Source organism: Dasypus novemcinctus, chromosome 5, assembly GCF_030445035.2.
Source record: "Dasypus novemcinctus isolate mDasNov1 chromosome 5, mDasNov1.1.hap2, whole genome shotgun sequence".
Classification (NCBI taxonomy): Eukaryota; Metazoa; Chordata; class Mammalia; order Cingulata; family Dasypodidae; genus Dasypus; species Dasypus novemcinctus.
Genome location: NC_080677.1, coordinates 159,291,796 through 159,319,586, shown reverse-complemented (window position 1 = coordinate 159,319,586; position 27,791 = coordinate 159,291,796). Strand labels below are relative to the sequence as shown.

Genomic DNA, 27,791 nt, shown 5'->3' with positions numbered 1-27,791 from the left:
TTGCACTGTTTTTTTGCCCATTATCCAAAAAAACTGAATCAGTAAATCACTGACCATTCAGAACTTATTGTGAGCTTATCCATTTCTCAAGAGCTGTGTCCTGTTTTTCATTTCTCTGCCAGTTTTTTTAGAATTGATTAACTGCATCTTTCTTTTAGTCACATTTTTGAGAGGATCAAAAAGGTTTAACTTTCTGCTCCCGCGATCTGCATGGATTAAATGGAACAATTTACTGATCGTCTGCTGTCAGGCTTCACGTGCCATGTTTTGCCCAGTTCAGCAGCCTTTGCCACGCAGTGTGGTCTGTGAAGCAACAGGAGCAGGATGCCCTGGGAGCATGTCAGAAATGCAGACTCTTGAACTTCATCCCAGAGCTACTGAAACAACGAGCATTTTCCCAAGATCTGGAGGCACTTTGTGTATACAGGAAAGATGGAGCAGCCGTGTTCTAAGGCCTTCTGATGCCTTCATGCAGCACTGCCCCGAGCCTGAATCTCCCTCCTGCCTCAAGTCATTTTACCATCATCTCCTCGAACACGGTTGTCCTGAGCATAAAGTATGCCGTGCTGAGTGCATGAGGGGTCCTGCCCGTTGTGCCGAGCACCAGCTGCACAATCATGTGCAGACCCTGATTCATAGTATATTTTCACACTAGAGAAAGTAATTCCAAGAAATTAACCCATTGTACTGTCCATTTTTTTGTTATTTTTAAAATGGCTCAATTTATTTTGCTATTTCAGTTGTATATATGGTACCAAAAAAAAAATCTCCTTCCTAGAGCTTAGTATTTTATACTTGTTCAACAGTATCATGACATAAAAATATTATTTACCATTTACTTAGGATCTGAAACAGGTATTGGTTAATTTTAAATTAACATTTTGGTTAATTTTAAATTAACATTTTTTCCAATTATAGAAAATTTGTAAAATACCAAGAAATGCATGCATAAATAGTATGCAAATCAGGGAATTGTCAACAGTATAAATTTTGTAGTGGGTGTGTGTGTGCATGTATAGCGTAAGTCCCGATAGCATTTCCAAATTCTTTCATATTTCTGAGAATACAGCTGCTAAGGATGGCATAATCTTCCATCGTAAGTCACGGGCCACAATTTATTCCTGGCCAAGGCATTACTGCTTTTGAAAAATTAAACTGAAAGGTTGTAAAATTTTGACCAAAAAAATTCATCTGGTGCTGTGTTCATTAGGCCCCTTCGGGTTGTATATTTCTGTGAGGTGCCTTTCCTTGTGGCCAGATGGGGAAACTGAGCCTAGAGAGGCCACCCTTCTCTCCAGACCGCCCTTCTTCTCTCCACCTTACTGGGCTTTTCCCCACACAGCCAAGCCTCACGTTTCTGAGGGCTGCATCCTGGGAGTTCTAATCCATGGCTGGTGGAGGAGCAGCTGTGCTAAGAGGGAGGGGCAGTAATGCACTAGAAAGCTAGAAGATGCCCAGTACCAGCCAGGGGAGAAGAGAGTTCTTGCACAGTTGGGGCATGATCGATGATTTTAAAAATTTGTTGGTTTGGCTTCTTAAAAAATCATTGAGTCTCAGAGTTAAACCCTGACTAGGAGTATAAATGAAAAACTTTCCATATTATCTTTGTGGCTTCTGATCTCATTCTAGTTCGGGGAATGAGGCATGTGCTGTTTTATTCAAAATAGAGCATCTTCATCCAGCAGCATCTACCGAGCAGTGAGTAGAATCGCCCTAGGATTTTGGGATTTTTGTCATCTTTACCTTTAGTTTTCAGAGTTATTACCCATTTTAATTGTTTTTTATATCTGCAGGGTAATTTGGAGATTTGGGAGGGGCTGTAAAGGTGCATCTTATCTCCTTTGACAATAATTCAAAATGATAGTTCTATGTTTTATAAAAAGAGTTACTCCCATATTTATAGTTATAGTCTATTAATAGATTCCTTTTTATTAATTCCCCTTTGTTGTTTTAAAGTAATAGGAGCTAAGCGTAAACCAATACATTCTACACCCAGGTTGTGTAAAGACATAATCACAATCACAGACCCTCTCCTGTGCATGGTAATTAAATTAATGTTAAGCTGAATTAACTCATCTTCTATTTTTTTGTAGTTTGGAATCCAACTTTAGATAATTAGTTCTTCTCAGGAATGTATTGTCATCATAAATATTTCTTATGTACAGAATCAGATGTCTTGCAAAATACAGAAAAAAATAATTTTAGGACATACTCAAGGGCATTAAGTTTACTTACTTTTGAAGACAGTCCTGTAAAAAAGTGATGCAGGAGAGATCACCTGGCTCAGATCGCAAAGGGCCTTGGAAGCCATCTTAAATACTTCAGGTTCTTTCCTAAGGGCCCTGGGAGCAGCTGAAGGGATCTGATCAGGGGAGCAACTAGAGTGGTAACATAAACAAATCAACGCTCCTAACAAAAATATTAACCAATATTTATCGCATACTTCCTGTACCAGGCATTGTGTCTAATTGCTTAACAGACACTAACATTTAAACTGCAAAACAGTCTCATGTGGCAGTATTATTATTCTTTCTCCTTCCCCCAAGATGGTTCTTCCTCTGTTTGTGCATTGGTTTTTTTTTTTTTTTTTGTGCTCATTGTTTTGCACTCATTGTCTGCTCATTGTTTTGTTTTGTTTTGTTTTTTTTTTTGGCTCATTGTCTGCTCATTGTCTGTTTGTTTTTTCTTTAGGAGGCCCTGGGAACCGAACCTGGGGCCTCCTATGTGAGAGGCAGACAGTCAACTGCTTGAGCCACATCTGCTCCCTGCTAGTTTGTTTTTGCTTGTTGTCTGCTCATTTTTGTTCGTTGTTGGTTTGTCTTCTTTAGGAGGCACTGGGAACCAAACCCAGGACTACCTATGTGGGAGGCGGGCACTCAACTGCTTGAACCACATCTACTCCCCAGTATTATTTTTGTATCCATTCTCATGCAAAGGAAATATGTGAAAATATATTAGATTCTGAAATATAGGAGCTAAAATTCAGAATACAACTTTGTAGTATTTTAACTGGCTTTGTGAAAATAACAAATCAAAGAAGGCTGAATCCAAACACTTTTCTAGTAGATTAAATTCTGAAAGCAAATACTTATTTATGACTCTCCAGCATAGACCTAGTGAATTAGAAAATTAAAAATGCACACGTTGTCCAAGTAGAAGAATAATGTTGGAAACCTTTTATTTGACTTCAAGGGTGCGTGCACAATGCAACATGGCCAGTTTTTCCTGTCCATGCTCATGCTCGTTTCTTTCATTCCCCTTGACTTTTCTGTCCAGTCTTTTACCAATCCTTGAGAATTTAGTCCTGGTCATATGGTCAATGCTATAGTTTAATATCTTTTAATAGTAGAAATATTTGAGAAATACCAGGATAGTTATAGGAAATGCTACTAGAAATAGGTGCTGCATTGGTAAGATAGCAGCAGGAAAATGTCATCATCTGTCCCATATCCCCAGCTGTGCTTTATGTTCCTCAATACACACATTACCGATATGAAAAACACAATTAACACTCAGGGTTTTAGCAGTGGCTATGTTTTCTGCTATGATTTCACTTTCAGCAGAACTAATTTAGGCCAAAAAGTTGACCGGCTGCTCTAGCAGGAGCTTGTAAGTCTTTGTTTTCGACAGTATTAGCCCTTTAGCACTAGCACCAATCTGATACTTACCTGCCTGGCACTTGCTTAGAACCACACATAGCATATAAAAGGTAGGTGCAGCGGTGCTCAGAGATGTATTCACCAAATGCAATGAATGTCTCATGATGATGGAGGAGATTGTTGTTATGGGGGGAGGAGTGGGATGAGGGGGTGGGGGGTATATGAGGACCTCATATTTTCTTAATGTAATATTTTAAAAAAATTAAAAAGGTAGCACAGTGCTGTTCGCACACCTTTGGACTCCTCCTAGAGCTGGCCACTTGTTCCTTTGTGGCCCTGGGAACCTTCAGAGATGTTTACCACCACTCCTAGGCTACGTAACGTTGTTTCTTGCTTGCACGTCTGTCTGGCCAGGGGTCCTTGGGATGGGGGGAGTCGGTCTTTCTTATTGCCCCTTGCTGCCCCAGTGCCTAACACAGTGCCTGGCCCATGGTCAATGCATAATTAATACATGTTGGATGAAGACTCTGGAGTGAGAAGAGTGGGGTTGGCGAGGTAATCGAGCCAAGTACTATGTTCAGTAATAAATGTGGAGTGGTAGTAGTTTGTGCATACAGTAGTAGGCAATCTTATCAGGGTGATTTCCTACGAAAGTATGCAGGTGAGAACAAGGAAGGACTGGGTGGAGAGTGGCAGTGGAAACTGGCCTGCTTTGTCTCTGTTGAGAAGTAGAGAGGTGAGTTTGGATAACCAAAGACTTAGAGACAATTGGTAGAAACTCCTAAAAGTTAGACTTAAAGAATTTGGATTTGATTTGCAAATGCAAGGGAGATTCTATAGTTATTTGACCTGGGGAATGAATGATCAAAATTATATGTTAAGGTTTTATTTAGATGGGTATGTGCTTGTATTAAAATCTATATAAAGCATCAACTTGTGAAATACTAATTTTCTCATCATCTCTCTTCTCATCCCACAGGTGGTTCTTTTGTACTCAGAGCCAAGCACATTGCGCTGCATTCTCCTAAGATGGGTTCGTCTTCTCGGTTTTGCAACTGTTTATGGAACTGTCACTCTCAAGCTTCATAGGTATTGTATCTTTTATAGTTTTCCTTCTCATGGGAGGGTCAAAGTGTAAGTGCAAGCTGGACTGGCCACTTAGATGGTTTAATTTCAAGAATTTAGGAAACAAGATGATGTATTTTTTTCACTTCAAGGCAATATCCTATATATTCACTGGGAAAGTCATTAATATTACTGAGCTCTTTGAGCAAGACGCTTTAAAATATTGTGCCACTGATTATGGAAAGGGTTAGTTCTGAATAAAATAAAGGTTTACAATGGAAAAGAGTGCTTACTAGCTAAGACCAGAAAGGTATACATGTCCAGAGCTTCCAGAGGAACTAGATAGAATTTATCAAGGTGTTTGTTGACAAACACTACTAAACTACTATGCCCCAGGTAATCCTGCTGATAGTCCACGGATGAAGTTCATCCAAAATATACTGGCCTTGTCTTTCTTTTTGAACTACTATGCCCAGTGGTTATTGTAGTAGAGAATACTCTAAACCTCCTTTTACTTAAGTTTCAAAACCACCAACTTTTAAAAAATAACTGGTAGGTTGTAGGTTTATAGAAAATTCATGCAGAAAATACAGATTTCCCATATACCCCATTATTAACTCTTTGGATTAGTGTAGTAACTTTGTTACAATTTATGAGGGAATATTATTATAATTGTACTATAGCTTTAGTCCACACTTTACATTGGGGTTTACTGTTTGTGTTGTACTGTCCTATGGGTATTTTTAAAATTTTTATTTGAATTACACATATATAACCTAAAATTTCCCCTTTCAACCACATTCAAATATACAATTCAGTGGTGTCAATCACTTTCACAATGTTGTGCTACCATCACCACCATCTATTACCCATGCCTTTCCATCATCCCAAACAGAAATTCTGTACCAATTAAGCATTAAATCCCCATTCCCCATCCCCAACCCTAGTCCCTATATTCTTGTTTCTGTTTCCATGAATTTGCTTATTCTAATTATTTAATAGCAGTGAGATCATACAATATTTGTCCTTTTGTGTCTGCCTTATTTCACTCAGCATGATGTCTTTGAAGTTCATCTATGTTGTCATATGTATCAGTACTTCATTACTTTTCACAACTAAATAATTTTCCATTATACACACACACACCACATTTTATTTATTCATTCATCTGTTGATGGGCACTTAGATTGCTTCCATCTTTTGGCAACTGTGAATAATGCGACTGTGGACATGGGTGTGCAAATATCTGCTCAAGTCCTTGCTTTCGATTCTTTGGGGAATATACCTGGAAGTGTGAATGCCGGGCATTTTAGTTTGCTAAATCCTGCTGAGAGCAATATACCAGAAATGGGTTGGTTTTTAAAATGGGGCTTCATTAGGTTTAAAACTTAACAGTGTTGAGGCTGTGAAAATGTCTAAATCAAGGCATCGTCAAGAGATGCTCAAGTTGCAGCTGTGGACATCAGGCACGTGGCAGGGCATAATGGCGGCTGGTCTTTGCCTTCTCCAGGCTTACTTTCTCCCCAAGCTCAGCTGTGGGTCATGAGGCTCATCTCTCCACTCTCCCCTGGCCTCTTCTATTTCAGCCTCTTAGGGACCGTTTTCCATGCCTCTGTGCTCTGGTGATTCTAGCCTCCAGGACTTCTCTCTCAGCCTCTCAAGTTTCTCTTTCTCTGCAACTTTTTTCTGTGTGTCTCTGAATGTTTCTCCCATTTATAATGGACTCCAGTAAAAGGATTAAGATCTACCCTACCGAAGTGATCTAAGCAAAAAGAAGGTTCCTGTAACAATTTGATATTACTGATGAATTTCAAAAAGAAATACTGGATTATGTTTGTAAACTGGTCTTTTCCTCTGGGTATTTTAGAGTGTATTGGATTTAGAGATTTTACTTTTACTTGATTAAATAATGATTAAGGCTTTGATTGGGCCATATCAGTAGGACCACAGAGAAGGAAGGTTGGAGTCTTGAACCGGAGCCCTGGGAAGTAAGCACACAGAGGAGCTTGGTTGTGAGGAAAGAGAAGCAAGCCCCAGAAAGAGAGGAACCCAAGAAGCCTGCAGCAGCCATCTTGCCCCAAGATGTGGCAGTAGACTGGTGAGGGAAGTAACTTACACTTTATGGCCTAATAACTATAAGCTTCTACCCCAAATAAATACCCTTTTTAAAAGCCAGCAGATTTCTGATAGTTTGCATTAGCAACCCTTTGGCTCACTAATACAGTTCCTTTACTGAATCTGATTGAAAGGTCTCATCTACAATAGGTTTGCATGCACAGGAATAAATTAGCTCTGAGGGCTTGATCTTCTGAGGTCCACCCAGCTTCAAACTGACACATCGGGTCATATTGTAATTCTATACTTAACTTTCTGAGGAACCACCAAACTCTTTTCCATATGGCTGTACCATTTTACATTCCCAACAATAAAGAACAAGTGTTCCTATTTCCACACCTCCTCTTCAACATTTATTTTTACTTTTTTTTAAGATTTATTTTTTATTTATTTTTCTCCCCTTCCCCCCCCCAGTTGTCTGCTCTCTGTGTCCATTCACTGTGTGTTCTTATGTGTCTACTTGTATTCTTGTCAGCAACATCCAGAATCTGTGTCTCATTTTGTCGCATCATCTTGCCACGTCAATTCTCCATGTATATGGTGCCATTCCTGGGGTGGCTGCACTTTTCTCGTGCAGGGTGGCTCTCCTTACAGGTTGCACTCCTTGCACATGGGGCTCCCCTACATGGGGGGCACCCCTGCGTGGCACGGCACTCACTCCTTGCATGCATCAGCACTGCACATGAGCCAACTCATCACACGGGTCAGGAGGCCCTGGGTTTAAACCTTAGACCTCCCTTGTGGTAGGCAGGTGCCCTATCCATTGGGCCAAATCTGCTTCCCACATTTTTTTGATAGTAGCCATTCTGATGGGTGTAAAATGATATCTCATTGTTGTTTAGATTTCCATTTCCCTGATGGATAATAACTGAGCATCTTTTCATGTGCTTATTGGCCATTTGTCTATCATCTTTGCAGAAATTTCTATTCAAGCCTCTCATCCATTTTTAGATAGGGTTGTGTGTCTTTTTTGTTGAATCATAGGAGTTCTTTATATATTCTGGAAATTAACCCATATCAGATATATGGTTTACATTTATATTTATATTTTTAATATTTTTGTATTTTTCCCATTGTGTAGGTTCTCTTATTTTCATGATGAAGTCCTTTGATGCACAAAAGATTTTAAATTTTTAAAATATATTTTTATTATAAAAGTTGTGAAATTGCAAAACAATCATGCACACTTATAGAATTCCCATATAACAACCTTTCACCAACATACCAGACTGTTGTGGAATGTTTGTTACAGATTATGAGATAATATCATCAGACTTTTGTAACAAACTATGGTCCAAAGTGTGAATATGGCATATTTTTTCCATAAAGCCCTATTATTAACACAGTACATCTTTGGCATTGATGCAAGAATATTACAGTACTGCAGTTAACTATAGTTCATAGGTTACATTAAATGTATTTTTCCCATGCTTCTCCACACTCCTACCACTCTGCAATAGTGATGTATATATGTTCTAGTTCACGGAAGGACATTCTTGCATTTGTACTATTAACCACAATCCTCATCCACCTCTGGGTTCATTGTGTTATTCAATCCCTAGATTATTCTCTAGCTTTCTTTCAATTAACATTAACATGCCTAGACTACCCTTTTCATCCGCAATCCATTTATAAACCACCTGCTACTCACTATAATGTGTTACCATTGGCTCTATGCATTTCCACACATTTACAGCCAAGTTAATTAAAACTTCTATACATATTAAGCATCAATCCTCCTTCACAGCCCTTCTCTTATCTCCTAATAACCTATAATCTAGGTTTTAACTCCATGCACTTATTCTTCATATTTAGTTCATGTTGGTAAGACCATGCATTATTTTTCTTTTGTGTCTGGTTTATTTCACGTAACAATGTCTTCAAGATTCATCCATGTTATCATATGTGTCCAAATTCATTTCTTCTTACTGCAGCATAATATTCCATCATATGCATATACCACATTTTGTTTATCCATTAATTGGTTGATGGACATTTGAGTTGTTTCCATTTTTTTGCAATTGTGAATAACACTGGTATGATGAGTGTGCAGATATCTGTTCATGTCACAGTTTTCAGTTCTTCCTGATACATTTCTAATAGAGGAGTGGCTGGGTCATATGACAGTTCTACATTTGGCTTCCTGAGGAATCACCAAACTCTTCTGCAGAGGCTGCACCGCTTTACAATCCCCCCAACAGTGAAGAATTATTCCTATTTCTCTCTGTCCTTTCTAGCATTTATTGTTTACTTCTTTTAAAATATTGGCCATTCTATGCACTGTGAGACAATATCATATTAGCGTTTTGATTTGCATTTCCCTAATAGCTAGTGATATTGAACATTTTTTTCCTGTGTTTTTTAGCCATTTGTATTTCTTCTTTGGAGAAAATCTATTTAAATCTTGCTCATTTTTAAACTGGATTGCTTGCTCTTTTATTGTTGAGTTGTATGATCTCTTTATATAGAATGGAAATCAAACCTTTATCAGATATGTTGTTTCCAAATATTTTCTCCCATTGACTTGGATGCCTTTTCACCATCTTGATGTAGTGCTTTGACTCACAAAAGTGTTCAAGTTTGAGGCAGTCCTATTTATCCATGTTTCCTTTCATTGGTCATGCTTTTGGTGTGCGGTTTAAGAATGCATCACTGACAACCAGGTCTTGAAAATGTTTTCCTACATTTTCTTCTAGAAGGTTTATGGTTGTAGCTTTTCTATTAGGTCTGTGATCCATTTTGTTAATTTTCGTATAAGATGTGATATAGGGGTCCTTTTTCTTTCTTTTGGTTATAGATATCCAGTTCTTCCAGCACCATGTATTGAGTAAAATGTTTTGCCCTAGCTGGGTGGGTTTGACAACCTTGTCAAAAATCTCTTGACCATAGATGTGATGGTCTGTTTCTGAACCATCAATTTGGTTCCATTGGTCTATGTGTCTATCCTTATGCCAGTACCAAGTTGCTCTTACTACTGTAGCTATGTAATATGATTTAAAGTCTGGAAATGATAGTTCTTCAACTTTGCTTTTCCTTTGTAAGATGTTTCTGGCTATCAGGGCCCTTTACCCTTGCAAATAAATTTGGTAATTGTGTTTTCCATTTGTTTAAAAATGCTGGTGGAATTTTTATTGGAATTGCATTGTATCTGTACATCGATTTCAGTAGAATTGACATCTTTATGATATTCTTAATTATAGTCTTCTAATCTATGAGCATGGAATGTTCTTCCAATTATTTAGGTCTCTTTTGATTTCTTCTAGCAATGCATTATAGTTTTCTGTATACAAGTGCTTTATATCCTTAGTTCAGTTTATCCCTAAATATTTGATTCTTTTAGTCACTACTGTAAATGGATTTTTTTCCTGACTGCCTACTCAGATTGCACATTGCTAGTGTATAGAAACACTACTGATTTTTGCACATTGATCTTGTGTTCTGACACTCTACTGAAATCCTTTATTGGCTCTAATAGGTTTGTTGTAGATTTTTCAGGATTTTCTAGGTATAGGATCATATCATCTACGAAAAGTGAAAGTTTTACTTCTTCCTTTCCTATTTAGATGGCTTTTATTTCTTTTTCTCGCCTGATTGCTTTAGCTAGAACCTCTAGCACTTTATTGAACTACAGTGGTGACAGTGGATATCCTTGTCTTGTCCTTGTTCTCAACAGGAAAGCTTTCAGTCTTTCACAATTGAATACAATGTTAGCTGTGGGTTATTCGTATATGGCCTTTATCATGTTGAGAAAGTTTCCTTCAATTCCTATCCTTTGTAGTATTTTTATCCAGAAAGGATGCTGTATTTTGCCAAATGCCTTTTCTGCATCAATTGATAGGTCATGTGACTTTTCTTCTTTGATTTATTAATGTGGTTTATTAAGCTGATTCATTTTCTTGTGTTGAACCACTCTTGCATGCCTGGCATAAAACCCACTTGATGGATTCAATTACCAAGTACTTTGTTGAGTATTTTTGCATCCATATTCATTAGGGAAATGGGTCTGTAATTTTCTTTTTTTTTTTTTTTTGTAATATCTTTACCTGGCTTTGGTATTAGGGTGAAACTGACTTCACAGAATGAGTTTGGTAGCATTCCTTCTTGTTCAGTGTTTTGGAAGAGTTTGAGTAAGACTGGTATTAAATCTTCTTTGATTGGTTTGTAGAACTCACCTATGAAACTATCTGGTCCTGGGCTTTTCATTTAGGTGAGCTGTTTTCTGGCTGTTTCAATCTCTTTTCTTGTGATTTGTTTGTTGAGGTCTTCTATTTCTTCTAGGGTCAGTGTAGGTTGTTCATACTTCCTAGGAATTTTTCCATTTCTTATATATTTCTAGTTTGTTGGCGTACAGTTCTTCATAGTATCCTCCTATGATCTATTTCTGTGCTGTCAGTAGTAATGTCTTTGTTTTCATTTATTTGCATTTTCTCTCTTTTTTTTCTTTGTCAGTCTAGGTAAGCATTTCTCAATTTTGTTAATCTTTTCGAAGAACAACTTTTGTTTTTGTTATTCTGTTGTGTTTTTTTTGCTCTCAATCTCATTTATTTCTGTTCTGATCATTGTTATTGAATTCCTTCTACTTGCTTTGGGATTAGTTTGCTGTTCTTTTTCTAGTTCCTCCAGCTATGTATTTAGGTCATTGATTTTTGTTTTTTCTTCTTTTTTAATGTAATTGTTGAGGACTATAAATTTCCATCTCAGCACTGCTTTTACTGCATCCCATAGGTTTGGATATGTTGTTCTCATTTTCATTCATCTCAAGATATTTATTGATTTCTTTTGCAGTTTTTTTCTTTGACCCATTGATTATTTAATTGTTTGTTGCTTAATCTCCATATATTTGTGAATTTTCCCTTTTTCCTACTCTTGTTGATTTCCAAAGTAATTCCATTACAATCAGAGAAAGTGCTTTGTATATAATTTAGACCTTGTTGAATTTACTCAGATTTGCTTTGTAACCCAATATTTGGTCTATGTATCATGTTTTATTTTCACCATTCTTTTTATATTTTTAGTTACTTTTACTGATATAATCTTAATTTCTAGACTCTCTTTCAAGCCTCTCTCTCCTGTCTTTTCTTTTCAGGCTATAACACTCCCTTTAGTATTTCCTGCAAAGCCAATCTCTGGGTTACAAACTCTCAGTTCCTGTTTATCTGTGAATATTCTAAATTCGCCCTCATTTATGAAAGACAATCTTGTCGGATATAAGATTCTTGGCTTGCAGTTTTTCTCTTGCATTGTCTTAAATATATCATACCACTGTCTTCTTGCCTCCATGGTTTCTGATGAGCAATCAGCTCTCAATCATATTTGTTATCCCTTATATGCTATTCATCACTTTTCTCTTGCTACTCTTAGAATTCTCTCTTTCTCTTTGGTATTTGATGCTCTGATTAGTATATGTCTCTGAGTTGGCCTGTTTGGATTTATTTGCATGGGAATCATACTTCTTGGACACAGATATCTATGTCCTTCAACAATGATGGGAAATTTTCTACCATGATATCTGCAAATATTCCTTCTGCCCCTTTTCCTCCCTTCTCTTCTCCTTCTGGGACACCCATAACACATATGCTTCCATGTTTCTTGCAGTAATTTAGTTCCCTGAAACCCTGTACCATTTTTTTCCATTCCTTCCTTCATATATTCTCTTGGTTGTTTGCTTTCAGAGGCCATGTCTTCAAGCTCACAGATTTGTTTCTTCTGCCTCCTCAGATATGCTTTTATATGTCTCCAGTATATTTTAATTTCATTTATTGTGCCTTTCATTCCCACGAGGTCTGTTATTCTTCTCTATATGTTTTCAAATTCTTCTTTGTCCTCACCCAATGTCTTCTTAATATCCTTAATATCATTAGTCATCTCATTGAATTTATTAAGGAGGTTTGTTTGAATATCTATGATTAGTTGTCTCAACTCCTTTATGTCATCTGGAGGTTATCTTGTTCCTTTGACTGGGTCATATCTTCCTGTTTCTTGGTATTGATTGTAATTTTTTATTGGTGTCTTGGCATCTGACTTACTAGATGTATTTATTCTAGGTGCAGTTTCTCTCTTTAGTTTAGAGCTTTCTTGCCCTTTTCTCCTTGCTGTTATGTATTTGGAGCTGAGGGTGTATTTGTTGCTGTAAGCTGTAGAGGATGAAGCTGCTGCATTGTCCCAGGGACTGATGAAATGTCTCCTACCTTTCTCCTCTGCCAGCAGTAGGCAAAGTCCCACAGCCATATGTATTATTCCAACTTATGCAGATCAAGACAGTTTGTAGTTGCCTGGAGAGACTAATGAAACTTCATGCTCCTTCCTTCCCTTCCTGGGGTGGGAATGGAGCTGCAGGTGTGGGCAAAAATCTGTGCCATGTGGGTCCAAAATGACCTCAGTTGCCCAAGTCAACTCACATAGTTCTAGCTCCCATCCTCCCCTTCCATCAGATGGAATGAGCACTTGGAGTGCTCAGCAATCTAATCTGTGTGGGCTGAATGTGACTACAGTTGCCCTGAGAGGCTGAAGGAGTTCCTTCTGCCTTTGAGAGTGTGGGGATGGAACCACAGGTGCCCAACTGTTCAGTCCATGTATGGCAAAAATGCCTACTAGTTGCCCAGATAGGCTGAGGAACTATCATCCCCCTCCTATTCTATTGTTGTTTGGGGGTGGAGCCACAGGCATCCAACAGTTCAGTCTCTATAAGCAAAAACTACCCACTCTTTCCTGGAGGGACAGAGGAAACACCAGCCTATCCTACCCACCAGTCTAGTCCACGTAGGCCAACTGCACCTGCATTTCCCAGATAGGCTGGAGAAACACAGGTCCCCTCCTGTCCTACTTGGGAGCAGGGATGGAGCTACAGGTGTTGGACTAGGCTGTCTGTGGGCCAAAAGAACTTGCAGTTACCCAGAGAGGGGGAACCACCACCCCCCTCTTGTCGTATTGGTGGTGGGAGCAGAGCCACAGGCACCCAACAGTAGAATTTGTGCAGGCCAAAAATGCCTGCAGTTGCCCAAACAGGCAGCTCCAGCCCTCTCCTATCCTATTGGGGGAAGAGTGGGGGTGAAAATGGAATCAAAGGCACTCAACAATCCAGTTCATGTGGGCCAAAAGCACCTGCATTTGCTTAGAAAGGCTAAGGAAACACAGCTCCTCTCCTATCCTATGGTGGTGGAATGGTGATTATGGAATCCAAGGTGCTCAACAAACTAGTTTGTATGGACCAAAAGTGCATGCAGTTGCCCAGATGGACTGAGGGTATACAATTCCTCTTCTATCCTATTGGACTGTAGGAATGGAGACTCAGGTGTCTGGCTTTGCAGTCTGTTACAACCAAAAGCACCTGCAGTCCTGAAAACCACAACCAGAGAGGCTGGTGCAGACCCCCCAGCTTCCTCCCTGCTGGAGATGGGACTGGAGCTTAGTCTAGGGCTGCAGTCTGATCTGGATGGAAAGAAACCAGTCCTTACCATCACTGTGATTTTTAATCAGTCCTGCTTCCCCTCATGCCAGGAGTGGAATTATAATGGCAGCTACCAGCCTCTTCCTGACTTAGACATGTTCAAATTTTAGCTGTTCTTAGGGTTATACTTTAGCCAGCCAAATTTACTAATAAGTAGCTAAAGTTGGTCTCTTCCTCCCCTATTTTTTGGAAGAAGATTTTCTAACTCCAGCCATGGACTAGTTCCTAAGGTGGCTTCTGCTGCCAATGGAGGATGAGCACTGGCCTCTGTGGCATGGAGTGTTCTACTCATGCAACTTCGCTGCAGATGGGCAGTCTTTTCCTTCCATTCTTTCAAGGGTGTTGCAGGATGCTCTTCTGGCATCCTGGGTCCCCTAAACAGGTGCTTTAGATGCTCTGGGTGATTACTAACTGCCCTGTAGGACAAGCTGGTTCTTGGAGCTCCTTACTCAGCTACCATCTTGCCCCTTGCTCCTCAAATTTTTAAATTTTGATGTAGTGACATTTATATATTTTCTCTTTTGTTGCTCATATCTTTGGTGTAACATCCAAGAAACCATTGCCTTAAACAAATTCCTAAAGATTCTTTCCTATTTTTTCTTATAGACATTTTATAGTTTTGGTTCTTATATTTAGGTGTTTAGTTAAAATTTGTGTATGCTATGAAGTATGGATCCACCTACGTTCATTGTGTATGGAGATCTATTTTTTATAGCACCATTTGTTGAAGAGACTATTCTTTCCTACTTGATTGGACTTGGCATCCTTGTCAAAAATCAATTGGCCATAGATGTTAGGGCTTACTTCTGAACTCCCAGTTTGTTTCCATTGGTTTATATGGCTTTCCTTGTGCCAGTTCCATTCTGTTTTGATTTCTGTGGCTTTATAATAAGTCTAAAGTCAGGAAGTGTAGTCCTTCAACTTAGTACTTTTTTCAGGATGTTTTTGGCTATTTAGTGTCCCTTATCCTTCCATATAAATTTGATGATTGACTTTTCCATTTCTGCAAAGAAGGCTTTTGGAATTTTAAGTGGGATTGCTTTTAATCTGTAAAGTGCTTCAGAGAGAATTGACATCTTAATAATATATAGTCTTCTAATCTGTGAGTGCAAAATATCCTTCTATATATTTAGATCTGTGGTTTCTGTTATCAGTGTTCTATAGTTTTCTGCTCATAAGTCTTTTGCATTCTTGGTTAAATTTATTCCTAGATATTTCATTCTTCCAGTTGCCATTGTAAATTGAATTTTTAAAATCTTTTCTTCAGATTGTCCATTACCCTATGGAGTTTTGCATGTTAATCATGTACCCTGCCACTTTGGTGAGTTAGTTTATTAACTCTAGTAGCTTTATTGTGGATTTTTCAGAGTTTTCTATTTATATGAACATGTCATCTGCAAATGGGGAAAGATGTATTTCTTCCTTTCCAATTTGGGTGTCTTTGATTTCTTTCTTGCCTAATAGCTCTGGCTAAAAGTTCCAGTACAATATTGAATAACAGTGATGACAGTAGGCATCCTTGTCTTGTTCCAGATTTTAGTGAGAAAGTTTTCAGTCGTTCACCACTGAGTACGATGTTAGCTATGGGTTTTTCTTATATGCCCTTTATCATGTTTTGGAATTTTCTTTCTATTACTTGTTTTCTAAGTGTTTGTATCAAGAAGAGTGTTGGATTTTATTGAATGCATTTTCCGTGTCAATTGAGATAATCCTGAAGGGGCAGTTTCCTTTGTTCTCTTAATGTGGTGAATTAAATTAACTGATTTTCTTATGTTGACCCATCATTGCATACCTGGTTGTGGCAATTTGAAGCTTTTGTGGACCCCAGAAAATCATGTCCTTAGGGTTAATTCATTCCTGTGTGTGTGTGTAAACCTATGATAGATGGAAACTTTTTGTTAAATTACTACAGTTAAGGGCCCATTAGATTTTGTGACCCAGGAAGGTACTTAATCCTCTTACTGGAGTCCTTGATAAGTGGAGGATATACTGAAAAAGCTGCAGAGATAGAGAAGAACCCAGAAGCTGAGACAGAAGGCCCTGGCAGCCAGAGGCTGAAATCAACAGAAACTGAAAGGAAGACACTTTAACCAGAAGCTGAAGGTAATGAGGCCCAGAGGAGAGGGGAGAGATGAACAAACACTGCCTTATGCCTGATCGCCCACAACTGCAGCTCAGAGAGAAATCACCTCCTGATGATGCCTTGGTTTGGACACTCATGGCTTCAAAACTGTAAGCTTTTAACCTAATAAATCCCCACCATAAAAGCCAAGCCATTTCTAACATATTGCTCCCAGCAGCTTGTAGCAAACAAAAACACTGGTATAAATCCACTAGATTCTGGTTTTCTAATTATTTTAATATACTGTGTTATTCAGTTTGCCAGTATTTTGTTGAGGATTTTTGCACCTATATTTATAAGAGATATTGGTCTGTAATTTTATTTTCTTGTCTTATCTTTATCTGGCTTTGGTATTAGCATGATGCTATCCTCAATTTTTAAAAAGAGTTTGAGCAGCATTAGTACTAATTCACTATGAAATACTTGGTAAAGTTCACCAGTGAAGCCATCTAGTCCTGGGCTCTTCTTTTTGGGAGGTTTCTGATGACTGGTTCAATCTCTTTACTTTTTATTGGTCTGCTAAGACCTTATATTACTTCTTGAATCAGTTTACATAGTTTTTGTGTTTCTGGTCATTTGACCATTTCTAATTTAATATCCTGTTATAGTTCTTTTTGTTGTTGTTGTTGGAATGGGTGTAATGTCTCACCTTTCATTTCTAATTTTGGTCATTTGTGCCCCTCTGCTTTTTTCTATGTCTAGCTAATGATTTGTCTATTTTATTGATCTTTTCAAAGAACCAATTTTTGCTTTTGTTGATTCTTGGTATTGTTTTTGATTCTCTGTTTCATTTATGTCTGCTCATCTTTTTTATTTCCTTCTTTCTGCTTGCTTTGGGCTTAGTTTGCTCTTATTTTTCCACATCCTCCAACTATGAGATTAGAGGTCTCTAATTTGACATCTTTCTTTTTTTCATTGTAAATATTTTGATCTATAAATTTCCCTCCAAAAACTACCTTCGCTGTATCTCATACTTTTATTTCTGTTGTGTTTTCATTTTCATTCACTTCAAGATATTTCTTAATTTATCTTTTGAGTTCTTCCTTGACCCTTAGTTGTTTAAGAATATGTTATTTACTTTCCTCATTTTTGTGAGTTTTCCAGATTTCTAACTTCAGTCTATTGTTGTCAGAAAAGAAACATTGTATGATTTCAATATTTTTGAATTTTTGAGTTTTTTGTTGTTGTTATTGACCTAAGATATGGTCTAGACTGTGGAATATTCCATATGCACTAGAGAAGAATGTGTATCTGATGCTATTGGGTGAAGTGTTGTATATATGTCTGTTAATTCTAGTTGGTTTATAGTATCATTCAAGTCATCTAGATGTTCTATCTATTCTCATAAGTGGTATATTGAAGTATACTACTATTAATATAGAACTGTCTATTTCTCCCTTCAAATTTTGCAATATTTGCTTCACATATTTTGGGACCCTGTCATTCAGTGCATATATATTTATATTGTTATGTCTCCTATAAGTTTTGACTTAAAGACTATTTTATGTGATATTAATATAGCTACCCCAGCTCACTTTTGGTTACTATTTGCACATACTATTTGGTATATTTTCTACCATTCCTTCACTTTCAACCTACTTGTGTGTTTTAAGTTAGGATGAGTCTCTTGTAAACAGCAGTGTTGGGACATGCCTTCTTGTCTAATCCACCAATCTCTGCCTTTTGACTAAAGTTTAATCCAAATACATTTAAAGCAACTACTGATAACAAATGGCTTTCTTTGGCCATTTTGTTATTTTGTCTTTGTAAGCCATACCTTTTTAGTCCCTCAATTCTTCCATTAATGCCTACTTATTTATTTATTCAATAATATATTGAGTTCCTCCTCTTTTCTTTCTGTATATATTTTTCATACATTTTCTTTTTGGTTACCATGGGGCTAAAATTTAACATTCTAAATCTATAACAATCACTTTTGATTTGATGCCAATTTAACTTCAATAGCATATACTAACAATGTTCTTACAACTCCTCCTTCCCCTCAACTTTTTGTTGTATTTGTTACAAATTACATCTTTATATATTGCATGTTGAAGACCATAGATTTATCATAATTTTTATGCATTTGCATTTTAAAACCTCTAAGAAATAAAAAGTTTGTTGTTACAATTAAAAAAATACAATCTGATAGTACTGGTATTTATAATTACCCATGTGGTTATATTTACTAAAGTTCTTTATTTCCTTATGCCACTTCGATCCAAAACCCCTTCTTTTAAAACTGTATATGAAAAAAATTAGGAAGAAAGTGGCAAGTAATAAAATAGATTTCCTTTGCACAAAGGCTAAGGATGACTGAAAGTGACTCCAATGCTTCCCTTGCCAACTCCTTTCATATTTTAAGAGAGTCTCAATGTAGTAGAGCCAAAGAGCATCAGAAACAAAAAATAAATTTCTCCTGCAGGATAAAACTGTAACCATAAAGAGAAAATGTTTTAAGTTGGTTGACTTTAAAGCTTAAATGTTTTAATAACCATAATCATCCATTCATATTTTCATGGATAATCTCTTTATAAGTGTTTCTCAATAAAAGACTGTTAATATGGCTCATATAACCATTTATCAGAGATGCCAGACTGTTTATTATATTTATCTTTAAATTTCCCCCTTTCAATTTTTTTAATGTGATAATTGCATTATCTACTATAGAAGTATCTCTATTTATTTTATTTTATATTTTTGGTACATTAATTACTGGGAATGCTCCAGATCTTTTAAGAACAAATGTGAAAATCCTTGACTCACAAAATTCCTTCCTTATATATGTGACATAGTACAAAGAACATTGGACTGGATTTCATGAGGTCCAGTTTAAATCTCCACTTAGCCTCGAATATGTCATAGGCCTCTATTTACTATAAAAAGCAGGCATTAGATCAATTTCTATGTCCTTTCTCTCACTTAATGTGGTCCATATCACAACACACTTTGCTCTTTGTACTTCTATTCTTTCAGTACCTCCCAGGTTCCCATTTGTTCCATGATTGCTATCGTTTAACTCATGCCCAGCAAAGGGAAAGAGAAATCAATGACAGCCTGTAATAGACAGCAAGCTTTCTAGAAACCCTGGAAGAACAAGTGGCCTTTTCATTTTGGAAAAGGCATTCCTTCCTACTAGTCCAGCACTTGGCATCCTCTGTAATACTGACAGTGGTTTGTATTTTGCTCATTTCATTTTCTCTTTAATTTCCCTTCTCTTTGGATTGAGGGTCTCACCATTGAAGGCTCCTTAGCTCATGACTAACACCTGGGAGATATTTGATGCATATGAGTTGATGAATGAATGAATAAAAATATCAGGTGCACATCTGGAAGCTACTTTTCCCCCTATCTCCACATTCTATATGCCCCTGACTCATTGTATAATTCACTGGGGTTTCCTGATATGTGTGGAATCATCACACTGTGGTCCCCAAGAAAAGTTTGCTGGGACACAAACACAGTGTTAAGTGACACTGATTCATATCATGGGAAAATCATTTCCATTTCCATTCTCTTTCAACCCTTCTGATTATTTCCAGGAGAAAAATTAATTTGGAGTAGGAAGGTCTTTGACACCTGTGGAAGAAATGCTCATATTCCTTATGACAGAGAGATGAAGCCTCCGGCTCAGAACTTTCCACCGCCTGAATAAAATTCATTAAGTTTGTTTCAATGGATTTGTTTTTATAGATACTTTCTATTTACAGAACATGATATTCTTTTTTTTTTTCATTTAACATAGCAATATAAGTTTTCCTTTAATATATTTTAGTCAATAAATAGAAATTGATTTAAAGATAATATTAACTGGTGCACTGATATAGCAGAAATCTTGCAAATGGTATGCAAATGGTTGAAATCTGGGAAACTAGGTTCCTTCAGCATCTTTGCTTTGTTCTTTATTTTAAAGACTAGAATGAAAACTATTTTCTCTTTGACTATATTTCTCAAAACCATTGCAGTGAAGAATTATCCCACGGAAGACTTAAATCAAGTGGAAACTATTTCCAATTTAAGGAGCTGAATTTTTTCTATCCTGCTTGAACCATATGACTTTACTGTTGTATTCTGTTTTGTTTTCATATTGCTTAAATTTTAATACTGTTTAAGTCTGTAAACTGAAGATGCATGCCATAGGAATGGGACCACTTGAAGGAAGGGGCCAGCTGGACCAGCTGTGTATTCCCCATGCTTGGTGCCAAGGCTTGCCAGAACTGGACATTCAGATATTCGTGGGATGGATGGATAGATCAATGGATGGATGGATGGTTATAGTGAATGAATCTTCAAGGGGTGACTTTGATTGGTATCTCTCGGCACAAACAATATGTGACCCTGGAGAAAGGACTTCTAAGTTTTTTTGCAATAACACGATAGAGAGGAAAGGCATGAATCCTGTAAATCTGAGTCTGCATTTCAATTTTGCCTTCAACTGAAATAAATTACTTGAAGATCTGAGAATCTATTTTGTCATCTGTAAAATGGTTTAACACCTCACCTGTCAAATTGTTATAAGGATTTAAACATGAATTGAATATATTAAATGTATAAATGTATAAAGTTTAAACATGAATATGTGTAAATATATCAACTAGAACCTTCTGGTTGTGAGCCACAGAAACTGACTATGGCTCAAGTAAACAAAGGGAATTCATGGGAAGGATATGGGGAAACCCACAGAATGGAAGGGAGAGCCAGAGAACCAGGCCTGGAAAGGACCTGACCCAGGGCAGCTTTAGGGCTCCAGGTAGCATGAGCTGGGGGATAATGCCTCTTGTATGTTGTAGCCCCACTTTCAGAGGAGTGTCATTTTTCATTTCAAGATAAAAAGTAAAAGTAAATCATGTCTTTCTAGGCAGAAAATTCTAAGGATATTTTGTTACTGATACATAAATGACTATCTTAGTCCCTCAAGACTAGAACAGGCAAGAAAGAAGACCTGAGTTTTTATTTTATTTTAGCTATTTCCCTCAAGGCTTAGTAGAAATATTGAACATTTCTCCCTCCTTCTCCTGTCTCTCACTGGTTGATTGTAGAATTTACAGAATTTCTGTAGTGCTGAAAACCAGAAGTAATTATGAGAAAGGAGGGGCTTTTCATTCTATCACCAGAAATGGTGCAGTTAGCCTGGGAAGACTTCGTTTACTTTCACCAGGTTTCCCATTTTTTTCTCTCCACATTAGAGAGTCATAAGCCTAACACCACCAAACCGATCCAAAGGAAAATCACAAAAGAGCTCTTTGTTTCCCTTTTTTGCCCACACCTGGGGCAGACCCCCATCACCCCCACCTCTTTGGATGAAGTACAATTGATTTGAACAATTGTACAAGTGTTCATACTTTTAAAAAACATATAATTGTTTGTTCCTCTCTATTGAAGGAAAGAGAGAATGGTTCAGGCTTTAGCTAGCTCAAAATGGATCATAATAAGAAATACCTAAGGCGGCGGACTTGGCCCAGTGGATAGGGCATCCGTCTACCACATGGGAGGTCCACGGTTCAAACCCCGGGCCTCGTTGACCCGTGTGGAGCTGGCCCACGCGCAGTGCTGATGTGCGCAAGGAGTGCTGTGCCACTCAGGGGTGTCCTCCGCATAGGGGAGCCCCAGGCACAAGGAGTGTTCCCCGTAAGGAAAGCGGCCCAGCACGAAAGAAAGCGCAGCCTGCCCAGGAATGGTGCTGCACACACGGAGAGCTGACACAGCAAGATGATGCAACAAAAGGAGACACAGATTCCTGTGCTGCTGACAACAACGGAAGTGGACAAAGAAGATGCAGCAAATAAACACAGAGAACAGACAACTGGGGTCGGGGGAAAGGGGAGAGAAATAAATAAAAATAAATAAATTTTTTTAAAAAAGAAATACCTAAGAAAGCAAAAAATGAAGAAGTTTCATTTATAAAAAAGGAGTTCCCTTTACTAGCCATCATTTGTTTGCCTAGTCCGAATTTGTTTGCTTAGTCCGTGAATGATGCTGGGGAGATCTCAAAGAAAACCCAGCACCTCCAGGAATGTGTGGGTTCACAGAATACTCCTGAAGCTGCTTGTACTGAAGAAACTCAGAAAGGCAATGCTTCTATGCTCAGAAAAGCTGAGTATATTTTCAGGAGGCAAAATGAAGAAATGTTTTTAAATGAAAAGGTTTGGAGAGAGATTAAAAACCTTGATGCTAAAATAACACTTTCCTATTTCCTAGTAATATGACTAATAAAAACACATGGCCTTTTCCTTTTTCTAAAGCTGATCAAGAAAAAACAAACGACTTTACTGTACTGTTCTTAAAATGAATGTTTAAGAAACTGAAAAGCCTCCATGTGACTCTAGACTAGGGGTTTTTCATTTCATGCATTATTCAGCACTCCTTGCTCTGGATACAACGCAGAGCGGTCATCTTTACCGTGCTCATTAGCACCAAATATTTAGTGTGTGGGAAGGTTTATTTTTATATTTTTTAGATTGTGTCCTGCTAAATTTTCAGAAGTGCCTGGGAGAGATGTACCTTTATTTATCTTATGTATTCTTATAAAGATACATAAAATACAGTAGGATATCTTAAATTTTAAAAGAGCAAAAGGAAAAATGAGTGTGCAGGAATATAGAAAAGCTGAGAATGTGTAAGATAATGATTGTTGTCTCCTTTAGCTAAACTTGCATTAACTACTGGGCGGCAAGGAATTTAGATAAATGTCTGAAATACACATATAAAAGGCAACTGTTAAGGTGTTGGTTAGCCTGCATGTATGAGAGCCAAAAAATAATAATGGCCTTTGCTTTTAGGTGGCTAAATAAATGCCTATGCGTGGACCAGATTCTTATAAAACCTTTCTTGCATTTCCCCTAGTACACAGGTGAATGGGTATTTAAGTTCCCAGGTCCTGACCCAGTTTTAGTATGCAGCAATTTCAAAGCACTTATAATCAGTTGCCCACTTCAGCCAAAATAATCTAACAATAAAGCACGCTTGGACCACATATCTGTGGACCCTGCATTTTGACTAGGAAATGGGCAAAGCCTAACCCGTGGATCCTGGTGTCAGTAGGAATTTCAGGCCCTCCTTGGTGTCACTGTGGTTTCTCACCTTTTTTACCTGCCTACTGGGATACAGAATACCTTCAAGTGGGGAAGAATTTTCGATGGTGACATTTCTTAAGAACTATTTAATCACAGAGAAAAGGGGTTCATTCTTAATTGTCTGGGGGTTTCGTTTTTTGGATATGCAGCCAAGCACGCTGCAAAACCAAGGACAGTTACTTGTCCAAGCCTTACCACCCACGCCGGTGGTTTACACGTATTACAGGTGTCTCAGAACTATCTCTAGTACTGGCATTTTTAGAAATTTAAAAAAAAAAAAAAGGTTTTAAGGACTTTTCCTGTCTCCTAATTCATAAAGTACTCCCAGCGGGCTTTCTGACATCAAGGTTTAAACAATTTCTTTGCGGCATTTTACCACTTTCATATCGTACTTAATGAAAGACAAAGCTAAGAATCATTTAGCTCTTAACAAATAAAAATTTACTTCATAAATCATTGATTAAAGACACGCAGCTGTGAAACGCAAGGTACACAACCCCGCCGGGTATCGAAACGTCGGCACAAGGTCCTGATTCCCGCGCATGCTCAGACTCTCCGAGTAAACTGCGGGGCCGGACTTTGGCGCATGCTCAGACTCTCCGGTGACTCTGCGCGGCCCTAGCCTTGCGCATGCTCGCTCTCTGTAGACTAACCTGACTAGCGCAGGCTCAGGCGCTGTGGCTAATAGTATGCCTTACCCTTGCGGATTACTTTTTGTCATTCTCAACACTCTCTTTCTTGGAAGCACCTGAATGAAAGGGAGCCCTTGAAAACGGGAGAAATGAGGAAGTAGCGCCCTCTCTCTTCTTCTGCACTCATTTCCCCTTGTCTTTTAAGGTGCCCAGCAGCTACCTTAGTGGAATTCTCTTGGAAGCTGGCACACAGCCATAATGGATGGCTCCCCAGAAACAGCCAACCCCAAATCCTGTACAGTCCGAGTTGGTCTTTGATTGTAAAATCTCTGACTAGCTAGAGCAGGGGTTCTTAACCTTTTTTGTTCCAGGATCCCTTTGCTGGTCAGGTGAAAAACATGGACCCCTTACTAAGTCCACACTATACTGTGTATTATTTAATAAATATATCACACCCGCACCAACACGTCCCTGTGAGAATGCTTTTTTAAATTTAATTTCAAGCTGACGGACCTGTTGTTAGTTCCTGCGCTAGAGGATAAGAGAAGGCCCCCCCACCCCCACCCAGACCCACTCATTTCTCCACCCTGCTTCTCTCATGACTATGACACTGTTCTGTCTGGTAAGGGGCCAGCTGAAAGACCTTAAAAGCTAGGAGTTTTGTTGGTTATGTACATGTCCCTTTTAATTAAGGATGCCTGCCTCAAATAGGTCAATTTATAAAGTAATATGTTCAGTTTAATGAACTCAAATGAAAGAAAAGATTTGGGAAACAAGCATAGCAATAAAAGATAACTTTTATTAAGTAGAGGTCTGTGTTCAAATAGAACTCCTAACATTAATGTGTACTTTTTGAAAAAAAATCAAAACAAAAGCAAAATTCACTTATTTTTTTAAATTGTCCTTTTTTTCAGAATATATTTAATATTAGCTATGAATAAAACAGGAATTTGACTCAGAAAACTAAGGATAATTAAAACTTTACCTATATTGTCTGACTGTAGAATTCCTACTTGATTTGTTTTATGATACATAAGCGAAATACAATTTATTTTACAGCATCTGCGCTCAAAAATTTTCAGTACTTACCTTCTCTTCCTCAATCTTTTTTAAAATATGCATGCTCGCATTAAAATATATAGTTTAGGGATTATGTGCCACATTTGAAACATCATGGGATATTTTATTACCTGTACTGTTATGGTTTCAATTTGTTTTATGTGTGTGTATGTGTCTGTGCACGCATGTCTATGATATAATGAACTTTGAAAAAGTACTAATAAAAATCTGGTGATTAAGAATTAGTTGTTATTAGACTATAGCTGATACCTAATTGTGATGTTAGCAATTCTATGACCAAATCTTTCATGACCTCAGGTGGAAATATTTCTCTTCCTTATACAAGCAGATGTGAGAGAATAAATAGGGAAGGAGATTAATTCATTCATGCAGCAACAAATTAGGACAGCCAATCTTCTTTAAAACCTGGGTGACACAGTCTGCTTGTGCAAGTTTTCTGCTGGCATCACCTGCCTGCTGCTGTTACCTGTATGCTGTTGCTTGGACCCAGAGGCATGGTCCAGGCTTGTGCTATGTAGATACACCTATATTCCTTACAGTGTGCCCTCTGCCCACCTGGACTCTGGTTCCTCTGACTCTCCTCTCTGAGAATTCGCATGACCACTAAAAAAGACTAGAATTGCACACTAAACAAGGAATTTACTACTAGAAGCACAATTTTCCTCATTGTTTTCGTTTGCCACAGATACAATGAGATATTTTTTATGGCATTTAGGAATCACTGGTGGGATTTCTGTTGCAAATTCCTATAAAATAATTTGGAGAGAACCGTGTACCATCTCTTTGCTTGGGTCACAGTTCAATTTGCTGACATGCCAAATAATATTCTGGACTACTTTATGTACGTATGTCTATAGAATTATGAAAAATGTGAATGGTCTTTGTTCCCAATTCCTGCAGAAGGAAGCTCTTAATCCCATGAATTTTCTATGATAGGAGTGTCTCTTATTATTCATGGTGGACCCAGGACCTCATCTGATATTTCCTATGCTAAGGAGAGGCCATCCTCAGAGGAGGCCAGCCACACCAGCACTTTTAGGGTGGGGGCTGACACCAGAAAGCCCAATAATTGGGTGAATAGGGGTTGAGGCTTTGAACCAAGGGATTTCAGCCCATTCTCTCCAACCTCTGGGAGGGGAGGGAGGATACAGATTGAGTTCAGCCAGGTAGGCATTGATTCCATCAATCCATCAATCATGCTTAAGTAAGGAGTGCCCATATAAACTTGGAACACTTGAGCTAGATGGGCTTCCATGATTGAGAAGATTCATCACTGTTCTGTGAGGGTGACGGGTCCTCACTCCATGTGAGGAGGACATGGAAACTTGCATTTGAGACCCCCTTTTCTTTTGGATTCTTCTGATTTGTAGACTTAATATAATAAAGTTGTATGTCTAAGTATAATACTAACAGTGGGTTCTGTGAGTTCTAGAGAATTATCAAACCTGAGGGGTGTTGGGAACCCACAGATTTGTAGCCAGGTGGTCCAAACTGCAGGTGGCCTGGATCCCCAAACTTGCACTAGTGTCTAAGTGGGGGCAATCCTCTGAGTGAGACTCCAAACTTGTGAGGTCTGGCCTAACTCTGGGTAGAGTCAGAATTGGGTTGAACTGAGTTATTGCAGCATTTGTAGTTGGAGTAAGAAACTGGAACTGTTGTGGAAGTTATAGAAGTTTCCATAAACTTTTCACTGTTCCCCCTCCCTGGGATGCCATTCAGCCAAATATCTCCCAAATATCCACTCCTGTCCTTCAACGCTCTGCTCAGAGAGCGGCCTCTCACCAGCCATCTACATTCACACTCCACTCCACTGCCAGCCTCTTTCTCCTTACCTCCTGTATTATTCTTCATAGCACTTACCACCTTCTGACATCAAGACCCTGGCTGTTAAATGTCTGGCTCCCTGACTGTTATGTGACTTCGTGGAGTAGGGACTTAGCTTTGTTCTGCCTTGAAAGTGTCAGATACACAGAAGGTGCTTAATAACATGTTTTGAATGAATAAAGAGAAGAAACAAGCATATGACTCAAGAATGTTGCATTATTTTATGTTTATGTGTTTTATTTTGTATCAATAACAGAATTTATTGTAGTCTTACTTTCCTGGCTTTAATATAAGCAAATTCATCAAGGATGTTTTCATTTAAAAATTGCATTTAAGCTTGGTTCAGGGATGCACACTTTTCCTTTTGCCTCGGGCTCCAGTCTGGCTTAGGTGGTTCTGGCAGGTAGCCCAGCTGCCTCTCCTGCTGTGTTTCCTGCTGCTGCTCTAGGCATTGAGGTCTGTGGGACTGGGATGAGGCTTCTTGCTAAGGCCTCCAGAAGGTTCTCACTGAAGCATTTTTTTTTTTTAAGATTTATTTTTATTTATGTAATTCCCCTCCCCTCCCCCGGTTGTCTGTTTTCTGTGTCTTTTTGCTGCGTCTTGTTTCTTTTGTCCGCTACTGTTGTAGTCAGCGGCACGGGAAGTGTGGGCGGCGCCATTCCTCGGCAGGCTGCTCCCTCCTTCGCGCTGGGCGGCTCTCCTTATGGGTGCACTCCTTGCGCGTGGGGCTCCCCTACGCGGGGGACACCCCTGTGTGGCAGGGCACTCCTTGCGCGCATCAGCACTGCGCACGGGCCAGCTGCACACGGGTCAAGGAGACCCGGGGCTTGAACC

The 27,791-nt window shown here is 38.4% G+C and overlaps 1 protein-coding gene across 1 annotated transcript in view; it reads left to right on the top strand.

The window, feature by feature from the left end:
* The window catches only part of GPR158 (G protein-coupled receptor 158), a 476,701-nt gene that overhangs the window by 400,688 nt on the left and 48,222 nt on the right, over positions 1-27,791 (top strand). The window contains exon 6 of the mRNA XM_058297805.2: positions 4,579-4,688. Within this exon, the coding sequence (XP_058153788.1) occupies positions 4,579-4,688 (110 nt within the window). The remainder of the gene's footprint in view (positions 1-4,578; positions 4,689-27,791) is intronic.